This window comes from Cherax quadricarinatus, chromosome 28 (genome assembly GCF_038502225.1).
Source record: "Cherax quadricarinatus isolate ZL_2023a chromosome 28, ASM3850222v1, whole genome shotgun sequence".
Lineage (NCBI taxonomy): Eukaryota > Metazoa > Arthropoda > Malacostraca > Decapoda > Parastacidae > Cherax > Cherax quadricarinatus.
In genome coordinates, this window is record NC_091319.1 from 22364631 (window position 1) to 22383992 (window position 19362).

At 39.5% G+C, this 19362-nt stretch overlaps 1 protein-coding gene across 6 annotated transcripts in view; it reads left to right on the forward strand.

Annotated features, from left to right (window-relative positions):
- Elys (AT hook containing transcription factor 1 homolog) overlaps positions 1 to 19362 on the forward strand; it is a 269815-nt gene that overhangs the window by 49254 nt on the left and 201199 nt on the right. For all 6 annotated transcript variants that reach the window (XM_070089464.1, XM_070089469.1, XM_070089468.1 and 3 more), the window contains exons 9-11: positions 10778 to 10896; positions 15098 to 15305; positions 19115 to 19305. In XM_070089464.1, the coding sequence (XP_069945565.1) occupies positions 10778 to 10896; positions 15098 to 15305; positions 19115 to 19305 (518 nt within the window). The remainder of the gene's footprint in view (positions 1 to 10777; positions 10897 to 15097; positions 15306 to 19114; positions 19306 to 19362) is intronic.

The following is a 19362-nucleotide window of genomic DNA, read 5'->3' on the forward strand; positions in this document are numbered from 1 at the left end:
AGGCCAAAATCTGAAGTCACGCACCAGTGTCCAAGAAATTTTGAAAAAAAAAAAAAAATTATTTTTTCTTACAGAATTAAAGAGCATATTTTTGTGAAGGTAATAAAACAAAAAAAATTAGAATCTGATCAGTACTTACCGAGATACAGTGCCAAGAAGTTTGTCGAAAATGATGTGGTGGCGGCAACATCGACGAATTCCACATACGCGTGTTATATTATTTTGTTGTTTTAGTTGTTTTTTCTTTTCTTTTCCAATTTTTTTCTATTCCTACTAACATTTGGGGCCTGAGAGACCAATACTGTATATAATTGATATATATATACTCACTGTATTGAACACAATAACCGCACTAAAGTTATTATCATATTATTGTTTACCACTGTTGTTTATTACAATAAACATGCACAAATATTGTATAATACTAATTTTCTATCATATATTTACATATTTACAATCACTGGACATGGTTTTAGAACTGCTGGAGCTTGTGGAACTCCTTGAAACAAGGCACCATGCACAGAGGCACCTTACATTCCTCACACATAAACAGAGTGTCTTTGCGTCTTTGTTGCCGTCGTTTTGTTTGTGCACAGACAATGCATCTCTTCTGAGCAAATTTCTTTTGAGTTGAAGGAAGCTGTATTATGAAATGATCACCTTCTCTCCTCAAACGCTTGGGTATATTGTGATGAATTCGAGGACCATGTTGTATTGCAGGTGTTGTTACCTGGTACTTCATTATGAGTTGTCTGACAACAGACAAACAAAATTCACCATACGGTGGTCTGTTACCAGTCTTTATTTGGTACATATTATATGCATTCAGCATTGAAATGTCCATGAGATGGAAGAAAAGTTTCATGTACCACTTGTAACTCTTACGAACACAGTCAACAAAACCAATCTGCATGTCACACTTGTCAACCAGTGTATAATCAATCACTGTCACTGGTTTTCGAATATGTTCATTAGTCACTCGATCAACTTTGCCACTGTCTTGCATTTCATTACGGTGAATGGTTGTCAACAATGTGACATCTCGTTTGTCATGCCACCGTAATGCCATGATGTCATTGGCAGTAAACACCTGCACGTCATCACCACAAACACCTGCGTTGAGCCTGGGCATATGTTTACGATTAGAACGCACTGTGCCACACATCTGTCTTGTTCACTCGCATGAAATCACTGAGTAATGGGCTTGTGTACCAGTTATCGGTATATAATGTATGCCCCTTACCAAGATAAGGTGCCATCATGTTTCTCACTACGTCACCTGATATACCCAATACCATCTTGGTATCTTTCAATGTTTTACTACCCGTGTATACAACAATATCCAACACCAGGCCACTGTCACAATCACAGAGTACAAACAATTTTATACCAAAGCGGTTCCTCTTGCTTGGTATATACTGCTTGAATGACAGTCTACCTTTGAACAAAATCAAAGACTCGTCAATTACAAGATTCTTGAATGGATAAAAGTATATCCTGAACTTTTGTTTGAGATACATGAAAACATTTGTAATCTTGTATAACCTGTCACTTCTGTCAGGCCTGGTTTTGTCAGAGAAGTGCAACATACGTAACAGTAAGATAAACCTGTTCACTGGTATTATTTCACTGAAGGATGGGGTACAAATTAGCCGAGCTGTGGACCAGTATGCTTTTATATTATGCTTATAGACGTGAGGCATAAGCATTATTGTTGCAAAAAGCAAATACATTTCTGCAACAGTCGTCTCTTTCCACCTGTGTAGTCTTGACTGTGGTGATAAGATCGTATTTGCCATGGTGTACTGAAAATACTTATTACTTTCCCTGACAATAATTTCCATCAATGGCTGGTCAAAGAATAATTCAAAGAATTCCAGTTCATTGGCCGTGGTTCCAAGGGGACAGGTAGGTAGAATTCCACTTTGAGAGTCATCAAAGTGGTGAGGGCTGGGAACAAAATTGGGATTTTGCTGCCAATCCCAGATACGGTTTGCTGGTGGATACTGGACATCATAGGCTGGTTGTACGGGTGGTTGGGGCGGGCTGGTGGGTGACGCTCCGCTTTGTCCTTGAACTGACGGGTCAGCAGCGTGGGTCCCCGCGTGGCACAGTGAGTCACGCATGGCGGTGCCACTACCACCACCAGCCCCACTAACACCATCCACTGATGCCTGTGGCCCATCCATGCCAAGTGTAGCCACATCATCCTCACTATCACTACCTAAAACGGGTGTAGGGCCACGGGATGTACTCCGTCCCCTGGGCACAGCATAGGGTACACTACCCGAGCGCATGCGGCGGCGAACATACCGACGCTTCACTGGTGAATATGTTTCCTCACTATCACTACTCAAATGATCGTCGAGCGCAATAAAATCACAATCCACGTCAGAATCATCGTCATTACTGAAGTCAGAGGCCAGGCCACGGGAAAATATTAGTTTTCTCTTGCGTTTAGGAACACCCGACCGTGAGTCACGAGTGCCCACACCAGAGGTAGAAGGTCGAGGATCGTCGGGGTTTTCTGCACTATTATCGATATCCTGGTCATTATTTTCGGTCACTAACTTATCAAAGCCGTAGAATTCGTCTTCATTTCCACTTCCATCAGTGTCAGAACTATCAGACAGGAAGAGGAGAGTCCCAATTTTCCGGGGAGTGAGAGCTGACTTGCGACGAGGCATGGTGAACAAGGGTGACTGAGCCGGCGTTCCCACAATGCTATGCAGGCGCCTAGATTTTTTGTTTACGGCGCAGACCCATTCTCTCACATGTAGGCCTATGAGCGCTTTCGCGCTAAATTTGACGGCGCTAGAATTTTGGCATAGATCTACGGTTTGGACACTCACCGACCAGCCGTAGATCTACGGGACGGACCCTGAAAGGGTTAAAGGAGGGGTTTGGGATATTGGCAGTTTGGAGGGATATGTTGTGTATCTTTATACGTATATGCTTCTAAGCTGTTGTATTCTGAGCACCTCTGCAAAAGCAGTGATAATGTGTGAGTGTGGTGAAAGTGTTGAATGATGATGAAAGTATTTTCTTTTTGGGGATTTTCTTTCTTTTTTGGGTCACCCTGCCTCGGTGGGAGACGGCCTATGACTGCTGCACCTCTCCTGCCATACGGTTTATAAGCTGCTTCTCCGCTGATATGCCGTATTCTATTCAAGATTGATGGACTGAACACATTGACTCAAGGTTGAGGGACTGATTACCTCATTCTCCTCCTGTTCTTCAAGTTTCTCCTACGTATGGACTGATGAAACCACTGTGTGGCGAAACGTTTCCTCAATAAAGATTCCCAAGAGTTGCACATGTGTCTAATTTATCAACATGGACAGATTTGTTGTGCGACAGAGGTCCAGTGACTCTCAAGCTGGTCCTAGTGGCATTAAAAGAAGAAGGAAAGTAACCCTGGAAAAGCACTTACTACCTCAAGTCCTAATGGAAGGGGATTCCCCTTCTAAACAATAAGTTCAACACTCCCCTCCTCCCATCCCATCAGTCATCACCAGATCTTCATTAAAGGTAAGTGTCATGTATTCTATTGTTAGGGTGCTCTGGTGGCCTGGTGGTTAACGCTCTCGCTTCACACGGTGAGGGCCTGGGTTCGATTCCCAGCCAGAGTAGAAACATTGGACGTGTTTCTTTCCACCTGTTGTCTATGTTCCCCATCAGTAAAATGGGTACCTGGGTGTTAGTCGACTGGTGTGGGTCGCATCCTGGGACACTGACCTAAGGAGGCCTGGTCACAGACCGGGCCGTGGGGGCGTTGACCCCCGGAACTCTCTCCAGGTAAACTCCAGGTACTACAAACTGTTCATGTCTTCTTCAGTTTGTGTGTATTAAACTTAATATTTCATGTGGTAAAAGTTTTTTTTCATACTTTTGGGTGTCTTGCACGAATTAATTTGATTTCCATTATTTCTTATGGGGAAAATTGATTCGCTTTTCGATAATTTTGGTTTACGATGAGCTCTCAGGAACAGATTAATATCGCAAACCGGGGGTCCACTGTACAGCGATTTTAAATATGACCAAAACTCGCTATACGGGAACCCGTCTTTCTTATGCGGCACACCCCACCTGGTTTGTTTACATCTCTGTGAGCACATCTCTCTATTATGTCTGGAAACTTTCCAAAATTCTAAGTGTTTTAAAGTCATTGCATATTTCATATGTACTCTGATAATTATACATATGTGTACCTATACCTAAAAATACTTAAACGGTGTGCTGATGTGCGGGTACACATTAATATCACTAAGAGTCTCTCTACTCTTGATGCCATATTAATGATAATCTCTTGGGTGCATTAAATGTCATGTTACATTAATATAGACATTTCCATTAATTCATCTATGATATTTTTTTCGAAATTGTAATAAACATGCTACGTAAAATATAAACATGATAAATACTCCCCAATAAATAAATTAACATTAATATGAAATGTAGTAGCCAGGCAACTTGTAGGAGGGACAGCAAGAATAATGTTTTCTCTAGTCCAACATCAGAGAAAATTTGTACACTATAATATTATTTGGGGTAACTGTAGAAAATTATTCCTTTTGTATGCCTTCACCCAGAGCATCATTTCTTCTAAAAAATGGTATTACATGAAAATGGGAGTGTTGCTCTTTATTCTACTGTATCAACATGGAGACAACTTGTACACAAACCAGATGCGTTCGCCTCGTTGATTTATTTAACTCCATGTTCTCTCCTCTCTCATGTACTCGTTCTCTCTTTCTCTCTCGTTTATTCGTTTCATCTCTCTCTCTCACCTCTGACCCTACATTAAGACTACAGATACAGTGGTACCCCAAGTTTTGTACAGCTCCCAACTCGAACAATTATGCAAGTGTATTATTGTAAGTGCTTTTGTAAGTATTTTTGGGGGTCTGAAACGGGCTAATCTAATTTACATTAGTCCTCATGGGAACAAATTCGTTCGGTAACAGCACTCAAACAGCCTCCTGGAACAGATTATGGCCGAAACTCGCAGTACCACTGTATTTTAAAGTAAGTAATGAGTGAACTGTTTATGCATTTTATAGCTCGGAGACACTTTAAATGTCATAGTATATTACATGTGGGTGGGTTGGCCTGGTATGATAGCCTGGCTGGCTACCATACATACCACACTTGATTTCTTACAATAAATACTACTCATCTCGCCCTACATTAAGACTACAAATATTTTATGGTAAGTAATAAGTGTACTAAATGTGTATTTTACTTTTTTATTGTTTTTTAATTCCTAGTTCTATTGCTAACTTAATATGTGCTAATGTAAACTTTTTATTTTTTTATTTTTTTTTTTATTAGCACACAGGCCGATTCCCAATAAGGCAGGGTGGCCCGAAAAAGAAAAACTTTCACCATCATTCACTCCATCACTGTCTTGCCAGAAGGGTGCTTTACACTACAGTTTTTAAACTGCAACATTAACACCCCTCCTTCAGGGTGCAGGCACTGTACTTCCCATCTCCAGGACTCAAGTCCAGCCTGCTGGACTTTTTATGTAGTATTTATATGCATTTATAAGTGGAAAAAAGGGCATTCCACTTTACAGCAATTTCCGCTTTACGGCGGTAGCCTGGAACCTAACCTGTCGTATAAGTGTGGCCCTACTGTATAGGAAAGAGTAAGGTGATGAGGATAAAAAAATTAGGTAACGAAAGATTAGATATCAGATTGGAGGGTTAGAGCATGGAGGAGGTGATTGTTTTCAGATATTTGGGAGTGGACGTGTCAGCAGATGGGTCTATGAAAGATGAGGTGAATCATAGAATTAATAAGGGGAAAAAGGTGAGTAGTGCACTGAGGAGTGTGCAGACACACACAACTGCATCAGCCTGTATTTTCACTCAGTATTATCGATAACATTTAATATAACGAGTTTTTTCTTTATATGTGCTTAATGTCAGTAGCCATCCCCTAGTACAGTGGACCCCCTTTTTTCATAATTCGTTCCAGAGAGTGATTTATTATCGAAATTAACGATTTGCGAATCCATTTTCCCCACAAGAAATAATGTAAATCCAATTAATTCGTTCCACACACCCAGAAGTATAAAAAAAAAAAATTTTTTTTTTTACCTTAAAGATAGATTTACATGCACAAAAGAATGAACATTCAACATGATGGTTACCTTTATTGAAGGCTGTTGTTGATGAATGGAAGACAGGGAGGAGGAGAGAGGGAAGAGAGGTTATTGTTTGGAAAGGGACTCCCCCTCCAAAAGGACTCTAGGTCACTTCAGGGGTCACTTCCCTAGCCACTTCCCTAGCTTAAATATAAATTTACATGTAGAAAAGAATGCCCAATAAATGTAAAGCACTAAAAAAATCTATAAATGAACATTTAACATCACACTTACCTTTATTGAAGACTCTTGTTGGTGTATGGCAGACGGGGCAGAGGGAGGGGAGGCGAGGCAAGTTTATTGTTGTAGAATATGGCACTAATATCAATTTTACGGCTTACTTATATATCACAATTCAATTAATATGACAGAAACAATATTAATAACATAGAAACATGGAATATACTCTAGAATGAATAAAATAAGTCATTATGTATGTCACAACAGGTGTTGTGTTGTTGTTGGGTGTATAAGGGCCACCGAGAGCATAAGCCGTCCATAATGGAAGTGAAGCAGCAGCTGAGGCGCCGGTGTTTTCTGTAGCTCTATATAACTCCAACAACATTGGAGGAGTTAGTAGAATCACTGAAGAAGGCACCCTCTACCACCATCACAACCACTACCATCACTACCACCCTCTACCACTATCACAACTGCTACCACCATCACTACCACCCTCTACCACTATCACAACTGCTACCACTCTTCCACCACCACTTTCATATTTTTCTATAAACTTTTTCTTAAATTATGTGTGTTTCTCACATTCTTTACCTAATGGCTGGCACTAGAAGCTTTCTTTGGAGCCATGGTGGCTTATTTAGCAGTTACAAGCACTAAAACAAATGGACTATTATGAAATGTATCGTATGAACTCGTGGGATCATCCTCACTCACTGATAAACAGTGGCACACTGGCTGGGAATGGAGTGTGAGGCTGCTCGGGGCTGTGCATATGCGTCCGAGACAAACGACTATTTGCGAGTCAAACGATTTTCGAGTCGATGTTTTGATGAAAAAACGTTAGGATTTTTTAAAATTATGACTTTCGAGCCTTACGTAAAACGAGGGTCCACTGTACATGAAAAAAATTACAGAATTCTTTGCATGGAACTGTGCATTTCACAGTTCCAGTGACTCACTGTTTGGCTGTTGTGCGCATGCGCACATGTCTGCACGCTAGGTAAAGAGAGCACTGTCGTTGATGCAGTGCTGACCCTATTGTGCAGGTGTGAGGTAGTGTTTCTTTTTGACTCATCGACATGTGTTGTGCTTAAAAAGCATGTACAGTGAAACCCCAAGTTTTGAACGTATCGACTATCAAACGCTTTGAGTTTCGACCGCTTTTTTTCAAACCAATTTTGTCCCAAGAATCAAATGCGCCCCATGTTTCAAACTGCTGGGTACCGGACCTGTCTGCCTGCCCGCTCTTTCTAAATCCTCACACAGGCATCATGAGCCAGTCCGGCTTTGTTTATGCTCGAGTGAACACTAACCTACATGCTCATTCAAACATTTCACTGTTAATTCATTGTGTTTGGTGCTTGTTTATTAAGTGCGGCTGTGAAATAAGCTACCATGGTGGTGGTGGATGGTATTGGTGGATGGTAGTGGTAGTGGATGGTATTGGTGGATGGTATTGGTGGATGGTGGTGGTGGATGGTGCCTTCTTCAGAGATTAAGATTTGTGCAGTGTGGAATAGGGTGCAGGCATTTGCTGAAAAATATCACCCTGAGCAAGCTGAAACAAGCCATCTCTGCAGCAAGTTAAATGACAGAACCATGTCCCATTTTAGGGAAATCTTAAAGAAGGGAAGTAACCCAAGATAAGGACTTGTTACCTAAAGTCTTTATAGAAGGAAATTCTTCTTCCAAACAATAAGTGCTCCCTCACTCCTCAATATCTTCCAGATGCCATCAACAATCTTCAATAAAGGTAAGTAAAAATGTTATTTTATGTTATTTAAATGTTTATTTATCTGTTAATTATTGTACTGTGTATGTAAAACTATAATTAATCTCTAAAATGTATTTTTTGTGAATATTTTTGGGTTTCTGGAACGGATTAATTGTATTTACGTTATTTCTTATGGGAAATATTGCTTTGAGTTTCGAACGTTTCGACTTTAGAACTAGCTCTTGGAATGGATTAAGTTCGAAACTCGGGGTTCCACTGTACAGTATTCTTGAATGTAATAGTGTAGAATTAGATGATTATCATGCTTCCAGCTCTTTTATTGAATTCGTAGTTTTTTCGGTTTTTATTTTACACATTGTTAAAGCAATGGCTAAAAATTTTCTAAAGCAGCAGGACCACTAATTTTAGCTACAAGCTGCCACTAGTGTGGTGTGAATGTAATGCAGAGAATTCGTAGTTAGGAGATTAGGAGGAGGAGGTGCAAGATTACCATAGCTATTATCCAGAGGGCTGAGGAGGGGTTATTGAGGTGGCTCAGACATGTAGAGGGAATGGAATGAAATAGGATGACTTCAAGAGTGCATAAATCTGTAAGTGGAGGGAAGGTGGAGTAGGGGTCGGCCTAGGAAAGGTTGGAGGGAGGGGGTAAATTAAATTTTGTGTGCAAGGGGCTTGGACTTCCAGCAAGTATGCATGAGCATGTTAGATAGGAGTGAATGGAGACAAATGGTTCTTAGGACTTGACGTTTTGTTGGAGTGTGAGCACAGTAACACTTATGAAGAGATTCAGGGAAACCAGCAAGCTGGACTTATTATTATTAACCATATATTACCAGTACAGTGCCTGCACTTTGAAGGAGGGGTGTTAATGTTGCAGTTTTATAACTGTAGTGTAAGCATGCCTCTGGCAAGACAGTGATAGAGTGAATGATGAAAGTTTTTCTTTTTTGGGCCACCCTTCCTTGGTGGGAAACGGCCAATGTGTTAATAAAAAAAATAATGTTTAGGTTTCTGAAAGTCATTCTTATTTTTGAAAGCTTAGCTTGGGATGTTAGTGTTATTCTCTTTGTGTGCTTCAAAGGAAAAGTTGGGGTTATAATCATTTACAGGGCTTCTTTTGCTGATTCTGTGAGCAGCTGCTAACCTCCCTCCTCCCAAATGGTCTTCTCTCCAGTTTCCTTTCCTAGTCTTAGCTTTACAACTTCCATTAGGCACTTATTTAATCTTTGCTGTTGTCTGTTACTGCCCTCTTGCAGCCCCCCTTATACAGTGGACCCTCGACAAACGATGGCATCGTCTAACGTTAAATCCGACTAGCGATACATTTTAACACAAAAATTTTGCCTCGACTAGCGCTAAAAAACTCGACCAACATGATTCGTTCCGTTCGAGACGCGTCCACTTGTGGCCAGTGTTTACAAGCCAGCCACCTCGGTCCCATCCAAACATACAATCGGAACATTTCATATTATCACAGCGTTTTTAGTGATTGCACCTGTAAAATAAGTCACCATAGGCCCCAAGAAAGCTTCTAGTGCCAACCCTACAGCAAAAAGGGTGAGAATTACTATGGATATGAAGAAAGAGATTATTGCTAAGTATAAAAGTGGAGTGCGTGTCTCCGAGCTGGCCAGGTTGTACACAAAACCCCAATCAACCATCGCTACTATTGTGGCCAAGAAAACGGCAATCAAGGAAGCTGTTCTTGCCAAAGGTGCAACTATGTTTTCGAAACTGAGATCGCAAGTGATAGAAGATGTTGAGAGACTGTTATTGGTGTGGATAAATGAAAAACAGATAGCAGGAGATAGCATCTCTCAAGCGATCATATGTGAAAAGGCTAGGAAGTTGCATGACGATTTAATTAGAAAAATGCCTGCAACTAGTGGTGATGTGAGTGAATTTAAGGCCAGCAAAGGTTGGTTTGAGAGATTTAAGAATCGTAGTGGCATACATAGTATGATAAGGCATGGTGAGGCTGCTGGTTCGGACCAAAAAGTAGCTGAAAAATATGTGCAGGAATTCATGGAGTACATTGACAGTGAAGAATTGAAACCTGAACAAGTGTTTAATTGTGACACTGACAATGTTGTGAAACACTTTAGGAATGTCATAAAGGAACCGGAGGTACAGGCCTCTATGGACAGATGTGTTGCACGACAGAGATCCAGTGACTCAAGCTGGTCCTAGTGGCATTAAAAGAAGAAGGGAAGTAACCCCGGAAATGGACTTGACACCTCAAGTCCTAATGGAAGGGGATTCCCTTTCTAAATGCTAACACCATCCACACTCTCCCCTCCTCCCATCCCATCAATCATCACCAGATCTTCAATAAAGGTAAGTGTCATGTAATTGTACATGTCTTCTTCAGTTTGTGTGTATTAAAATTAATATTTCATGTGGTTAATTTTTTTTTTTTCAGTACTTTTGGGTGTCTTGCACGGATTAACTTGATTTCCATTATTTCTTATGGGGAAAATTAACTCGACTAACGATAATTTCAATTAACGATGAGCTCTCAGGAACGGATTAATATCGTTGGTCGAGGGTCCACTGTACTATGTTTGTATTCTGCTAATTTGGCATCCTCTGCAAACGAGATTATATAGTAGTTTATTATTGTTATTGTGTAGCTGTCCAAATGAAAATTGTTCTTTTATAATAAATTAATAGTTACTGTACAATGCCAAATTCAAATATTTCAGCTGGACCAGTTCCTGAGCAAAGTTTGTGCCTCTTTGGATGGGTAGGGGGCACACTTGAAGAGGGCCACATCTCTCTTAACCACTACTTAGCTGTGTTTGACATTAATCAGTGGTATCAGGTATGATTATTGCTATGAGTAATTTTAAAGCCATAAATTATTTATCATATATTACCAGTCATAAGTTGGCCAAGGGAGGGAGGAGAGCTTTCAATTTTATGATAATATATAAAAAATCAGATTTGTATATAACTCCAGGTATAAGTTAAAGATTTACTTTGTCATTACAGATGGGACTAAATCAGATTTTTTTTTGCATTACCAATCATCACATGCACTGTGTTTAAATCCTCTGGGGAAACTGGTGTGTGTGTGTGTGTGTGTGTGTGTGTGTGTGTAAAGGTAGAAAGTTGAAAGTGAACATAGATAAGAGTAAAGTGATGAGGGTATCAAATGATTTAGGTAAAGAAAAATTGGATATCACATTGGCAGGAGGGAGTATGGAAGCGGTGAATGTTTTCAGATATTTGGGAGTTAATGTGTCAGCAGATGGGTTTATGAAGGATGAAGTTAACCATAGAATTGATTAAGGATAAAAGGCGAGTTGTGCATTGAGGTATCTGTGGAAACAAAAAACATTATCTACTGAGGCAAAGAATGGAATGTACAAGATTATAGTAGTACCAACACATATGGGAGTGAAGGATGGGTTGTAAATGCTGCAGTGACGAGGCAGGTGGAGGCAGTGGAGATGTCATGTCTAAGGGCAGTTTGTGGTGTAAATATTATGCAGAGAATTCATAGTGTGGAACTTAGAAGGTGTGGAGTTACTAAAAGTATTAGTCAGAGGGCTGAAGAGGGGCTGTTGAGGTGGTTTGGTCATTGAGAGGATGGAACGAAGTAGAATGACTTGGAGAGCTTATAAATCTGTAGGAGAAGGAAGGCGGGGTAGAGGTCATCCCTGAAAAGGTTGGAGGGAGAGGGTAAAGGAGGTTTTATGGGTGAGGGCCTTGATCTTCCAACAAGAGTTAGTGAGCATGTTAGATGTGAGTGAATGGAGACGAATGGTTTTTGGGACCTGACGAGCTGTTGGAGTGTGAGCAAGGTAATATTTTGTGAAGGCATTCAAGGAAACTGGTTAGCCAGACTTGAGTACTAAAAATGGGAAGTACAATGCCTGCACTTTAAAGGAGGGGTTTGGGATATTGGCCATTTGGAGGAACATCTTAACTGTCGTATCTGAGTGCCTCTGCAAAGACAGTGATTATGCATGAGTGATGGTGAAAGTGTTGAATGTTGATGAAAGTTTTTTCTTTCTTTTTGTTTTTTTTTAAATGGCCGACATGTTAAAAAATTTATTTATAACTGTAGTGGTCCCGGATTTAAACAGATGGGCCTAAATTAACTTTCCTGCATATCAGTCAGCGTTTTCATGTCCTAAGCATAATCAAGGTTAAAATGTGAGGTAACTGGTGGTAAGTTTTTTTTTTTTTTTTTTAACACAGCTGTCTCCCAATGAAGCTGGGTGACCCAAAAAAAAAAAAAATACTTTTATCATCATTCACACACAATCACTCTTTGCAGAGGCGTTTGAATACGAAAGTTTAGATGTCACTCCAAACAGCCAATATCCCAAAACCCCTCCTTTAAAGTGCAGGCATTGTATTTCCCACCTTCAGGACTCAAGTCTGGCTAACTGGTTTCTCTGAATTCCTTCACAAAACATTACCCTGCTTGCATTCCAACACCTCATCAGGTCCCAAAAACTATTAGTCCCCATTCATTCCTTTCTAACATGCTCACACTTGCCTGCTTCATGTCCAAGCCCTTTGCACACAAAACCTCTTTTACCCCCCCCTCCATCCTTTACTAGGATGACCCCCTACCTCACCTCCCCACCTCAACAGGTTTATACACCTTCCAAGTCATCTTATTTTGCTCAGTAACCCCTCTTCAACCCTATGAATAATACTTCCTAATAATTTCCACACTAGGAATTCTCTGCATAATATTTATACCACACATTGCCCTTAGACACAACATCTCCACTGCCTCCAGCCTCCTCTTTGCTGCAGTATTTACAACCCATGCTTCACACTCATATAAAGTGGTACCACTATATTCTCGTACATTCCCTTCTTTACCCCCGTGGAAATATAAACACACATGCAGTATAATGTGATCCTTTACTGACAAAGTTTCGCCCACACAGTGGGCTTTTTCAAGTCATGGATAACTTTTTTTTTTGTCTCTGCAGATACCTCAGTGCACCACTTGCTTTTTTCTTTCATCAGTACTGACAAGTCTCCTCCCAAATATCTGAACACATTCAATTCTTTCGTACTTCCTCCTTTCAATGTGATATCCAGTTTTTCTTCACCTGACTAGTTTGATACCCTTATTACCTTAGTATTATCTGTGTTCACTTTCAACTTTCTTTACACGCCCTCCCTAACTTGTCCACTAACCTTTGTAACTTTATTTGTATATTTAAGGTGGAGTATACTTACTGAGTGTTGTTCATACATTGATGCACCAAAGAATTAGGAATCTAGTGTGTGGTAGGCCCTCTGTGTGTGAGAATTTCAACTTCTGAAAAGTAGATTCTATGAATTGGTTGGCTCCTGACTTTTTGCTTAAAAATTTGGTTTTAAAATCTTGACCTATACACAGTTTTTTTTTTTTTTTTTTTTTAACACATTGGTCATTTCCCACCAAGGCAGGGTGACCCACAAAGAAAGAAAAACCCAACAAAGAAAGAAAAAAAAACCAAAGAAAAAACATTCATGTTCAACACTTTCACCATCATTCATTCATAATCACTCTTTACAGAGGCACTCAGATACAACAGTTTAGATGTCACTCCAAACAGCCAATATCCCAAACCCCTCCTTTAAAGTATTTATACCACACATATCACCTCCAAGACTCGAGTCTGGCTAACTGGTTTCCCTGAATCCCTTCACAAAATATTACTGCTCACACTCCAACAGCTCATCAGGTCCCAGAAACCATTCATCTCCATTCACTCTTAACACATTCATGCACACTTGCTGGAAGTCCAAGCCCCTTGCCCACAAAACCTCCATCCCCCCCCCTCTTCCCCTCCAACCTTTCCTAGGATGACCTCTACCCCTCCTCCCCTCCACTACGGATTTATATGGTCTCCAAGTCATTCTACTTTGTTTCATCCTTTCTAAATGACCGAACCACCTCAACAACCCCTCTTCAGCCCTCTGATTAATACTTTTAGTAACTCCACGCCTCCTCCTAATTTCCACACTACGAATTCTCTGCATAATATTTATGCCACACATTGCCCTTAGGCACAGTATCTCCACTGCCTCCAGTCTCCTTGCTGCAACATTAACAACCCTTGCTTCGCACCCATATAAGAGTATTGGTACCACTATACTCTTGCACATTCCCATTCTCCATGGATAACATTTTTTGTCTCCACAGATACCTCAAAGCACCACTCAAATTTTTTCCTTCATCATTTCTATAGTTAACCTCATCTTTGATAAACACAGGTGTATATAGTAGCTTATTTCTACCTGCCTTACAAGCCATGTTTGACATAAGCACAAATTTCCCAGAATTCATAAAGAATAGAAAACATCCTTGCATAGGATGCATCAGGGCCTGATTTATGGATTTTTTTTATTTTTTAAGAGGTGAAAAAAATTCTGCTAGCATGAGCATTCTGTAGTCTTTGAAGAAAGCACTTGGATATATGGGAAATCCCAGAGGACTTGAATAGTTTCATAAAAGTCTTTGATAAAGCTTGACCTACTCAACCAATGTATACATGAATTTAGAGCAAGAGGATCATATTTGTCACATTTACTGTACCATTATGACAAAATTATGGAAACTTTCAAAGAAAACTAGAACTCAGATGTAGTCCACATGAATTTCACTGGGGCATTTGATGAATGTGATTATGGAGTGATAGCCCATAAAATAAGTTCATTAGGTATAACAGGAACAGCAGGAAAATTGATATTCACATATTTAATGACTAGAACAAAAAGTTAAGTAATAAACAAAGGAAAATCTATCCTTAGCACAGTAAAAATTTCAGTACCATAAAAAGTCTTTGCTATTTCTCATCCCTATAACAGACATTCATAAAAACAATAGCTACTGCTTTGTGTTATCCCTTGTGGACAGTACCAAAATAAGCATGAAAGTTGCCTTGGTAGAAGACATGGAGTATTTTTCTGGGCACATTTATTTAGCAAAAAATTTGAATAATGGCCAATAATTTGTGGTAGTACTGTTTGGAGAGTTGAAGGGGGACTATTATTTCTTTCAGGCACAAATGCCCTCAAACTTGAAACTTGAGAAGAACAGCCTTTGCCCCTACATGAGCTTTCACATACTAGATAGAGTGCCTGGACATAGTACTAATGGTGGCTTAAGTGAAATTGTCTTGGGTGCTGCCCCAAAGCCTGCATCATGGGCACGACACATGTCTCGCACTTGTAATGAAAGCGATTGGTTCCCTGCAGCATTGTCATATGGTGAGTTTTATTTTTTAAACTATTCATTAGTGGAATTTATTATTATTTTTTGTGATATTATTCACCTTGTATATGTATGTCATATTTCTTTTGAGGCTTTATCATTTCAAAATTAATATTTTTTATTATTATTCCATATTATATTGCTTCTCTACTGATTAGCTTATCACAGTATAAAACAGCTTCAGTAACTGCTTTGCCTGATCCACTACTGTAAAGTTCTTTCATTTTAAAGCTGCCTTTGTTATTATCTTTTTTTTAGCTTTCACTTCCACATTGTAACCCTAAATACCAGTTCTCTTGTCATAGTGTAGTGTCTCATGCCATTTTCAAATTTCCTATTGTAAAATCTTTATTTTTCTAGCTCTTTTCCTCATTAATCCATTTGCTTTCAAATTCTGGATCACATAATCAGCCTTCTTGTTGTATCACCTGTTATCCCTTGTAAACAGTAAACCCCTTGAATGCATACAAGTATCCCTTGTTTTATGCTGTAGATGCATTCCATGACCTTGGCACCTGTACTCAACTCAGCCTGGCCACACACACAACACATTACGAGAATCGTTGGTGCTCTCGCAATCCATACTAGTCACATACTGCAGATATGGTGGATGGATATGCATGTGTCTGTTGTCTCCCTGTGCTATGTGGTTTTATTGCCAAGTTTGTTAGTCATTTTTGGCTATAGGCAAATTAATATGGGCAAGAATAAATCGCTAACACTCGAGACAGTTGCACAGATGATTAGGTTGCAAAAGATAGGTCATCAAACGAAAGAAATAGTAACAGAAGAATTGAGTGGTGGGTAGAGGCTCTGACTGTGGTACACTGGGGTTATTGGATGTTGTTGCACTTCATGCCAGCAAGGCAGAGTTGCCATTATGTACTTAAAATTCACTTATTAATAGACAAAATAGAAAAAAGTCGTAAATACATACAATTTTTTACTTAGGTTTGCTCTTGTTGTCTTGGTGAAAGTGATACTTTTTTTTTTTTTCTCCCACCCACCAAGGCAGGGTGACCCAAAAGAAAGAAAAAAAAACTTTCATTATTACTCAACACTTTCACCATCACTCATATATAGTCACTGTCTTTGCAGAGGTGCCCAGATCCAACAGTTTATATAGTCACTCCAAACTGCCAATATCCCAAACCCCACCTTTAACCCTTTGATTGTTTTGGTCGTATATATACGTCTTACGAGGTACCGTGTTTGACGTATATATACTCAGAAATTCTAGCGGCTTCAAATCAAGCAGGAGAAAGCTGGTAGGCCCATGTGTGAGAGAATGGGTCTGTGTGATCAGTGTGCATCATATAAAAAAACCTGGAGCACGCAGTGCATAATAAGGAAAAAAAACTGGCCGTTTTTTTTTTTTTAATTAAAATGCTGACTTTGTGGTCTATTTTCGTATAGTATTTATGGTTGTATTCTCATTTTCTTGGTCTTATTTGATATAATGGAAAACATATTATAGAAATAAAGGGGATTTTGATTGATTTTACTATAAAAAGAACCTGGAAATCTAGCTCAAAGTAGGGGAAATGTTTGATTTTTGCCGATGTTCAAAAGTAAACAAATGATGCCATTGTCCAATAAATGTCCAACTAGCCATTCTAATATGCAGTCATGAATGGGTTGGCATTATTTGTACAATTATTACAGTATTGCAGTAGTCTGCATAACAGCAAATCCTCTATTTTTTATTTGAATAAAAATTCATAATAGAAAGCAAGAGTAATATCAGATGGGCCTGGAGACGTGACTGATGAACAAGACAAATGTTATTTTAGAGCCAGGAATGTCTGCATTGTTCATTCTGGACCTTATTTTGAAATTGTCGTATTTTTTAATTTTCGTGAAATTGGTCAAATTGTAAATTTCTGACCCCGTTATTGGATAGTTGAAATCGGTAAATGGGCAGTTTCTTGTACTCAGTCGTTAGAAAAAACGGAGTTCTAAAGAAATACCTATGAGTTTGGTTGACTGGAACAATGGAATTAGCCGAAAATAGGGCTCAAAGTGGGCGAAATCGCCGATTTGTAAATATCGCTGAGGTCGCTAACTTTGCGAGAGCGTAATTCCGTCAGTTTTCCATCAAATTTTGTTTTTTTTGGTGTCATTACAATCGGGAAAAGATTCTCTATCATTTCATAAGATTTTTTTTTTTTTTTGCGACACCAGGAGACGCCTCAGGATTGGGGGTTGCCACAGTCAAAGGGTTAAAGTGCAGGCATTGTACTTCCCATTTCCAGGACTCAAGTCTGGCTAACTGGTTTCCCTGAATCCCTTCAAAAAATATTACCCTGCTCACACTCCAACAGCTTGTCAGGTCCCAAAAACCATTTGTCTCCATTCACTCCTATCTAGCATGCTCTCACACACTTGCTGGAAATCCAAGCCCTTCGCCTTCAAAAACCTCCTTTACCCTCTCCCTCCAACCTTTTCGTGGAGGACCCCTACCCCACCTTCCTTTCCCTACAGATTTATATGTTCTCCAAGTCATTCTACTTTGTTCCATTCTCTCTAAATGACCAAACCACCTCAACCCCCTCTTCAGCCTCCGCATACATTGCCCTTAGGACATCTCCACTGCCTCCAGCCGCCTCCTCACTGCAGCATTTACAACCCAAGCTTCACATCCATATAAGAGTGTTGGTACCACTGTACTTTCATACATTCCCTTCTTGGCTTCCATGGATTTTTTTTTTTTTTTTTTTTCTTCTGTCTCCACAGATACCACAATGCACCACTCACCTTTTTTCCTTCATCAGTTCTATGGTTAACCTCAACCTTCATAAACCCATCCACTGACAATTCAACTCCCAAATACAGTGGTACCTCAAATTTCAGCCATAATTCATTCCACAAGGCGGTTCGAGTTCCGTTACCGAACAGATTTGTTCCCATAAGAAGTAATGTAAATTAGGTTAGTCCGTTTCAGACCCCCAAAAATACACTTACAAAAGCACTTGCAAAAATACACTTACGTAATTGTTCGAGTTGGGGGCTGTTTGAAATTCGGGGTACCACTGTATCTGAAAACAGTCACTTCTTCCATAGTCCCTTTCTCCAATGTGATATCCGATTTTTTCTTTATCTAAATCGTTTGATACTCTCATCACCTTACTCTTATCTATATTCACTTTCCAGTTTCTACCTTTACCTTAATGAGATAATTTTAAAAACAAAATATTGTTCACATGCAGTAGAAGTTTTCAGTTTGGTTATGGCGTTAAAGGCTTTCATTCAGTTGATAAGCTTTAAACGAAGCATGTTAATATATCTTCAGTCCCTGGATCATGTGGCTCTGTTGTAATCTGTCACATTGGCAGTATTATTTTTTTACTCCATTTTCTGATATTTGCTCACCTGAAAAATTTGTGCAGCTGCTCAGATTATTTTTCCCCTTTCAGTATACTGTTCTTATTGCATTTACCAAACTAGTATGCATGGGATGTCTCTTTTGTGAACTCTCAGGATTTAAAGCATTTAAAACATTTCCTTCCTTGCTCTACTTTTCTTAATTTCTAAACACCAAAATAATAATCGTTCTCCATTTTCGTAAGTATTGCTTGTCTCATTGTTAGCATAGAGGATCAAGCCTTTATGATTATGGTAAATAACCCCTGCAGGTTTAGTATTGATATAAACACTGTACTATAATTTATATTATACAAGTCTTTATCCAAGTAAAAATATTTTTCATTGTTAAAAGTTTTGCCATTACCTTGGAAATGATTATGTTGTTAATTAGCATTAATACGTAAATTCTACAGAATTCACCATAACCATTCCCTTTTAGATGCTCATTTGCTGACAAGTGAAGGTTTAATGGAGTACCGATGTCAGAGTGCACAGCAGGCAGCACTAACTTACCTCACCTCTAATGGACCATCAGCAATTGTGAGCCCAGAGGAGTCTTATGCTATGTGTGTATTTGCTGGCCTTGTATCTCCTGATGTCCATCCCACCACCACCACTGGTTCTTCCATGGTGAGTTGAATTTATGCTCTACTGTAAAAGAGATTTTGGAGGCTATGCAAAAATGCA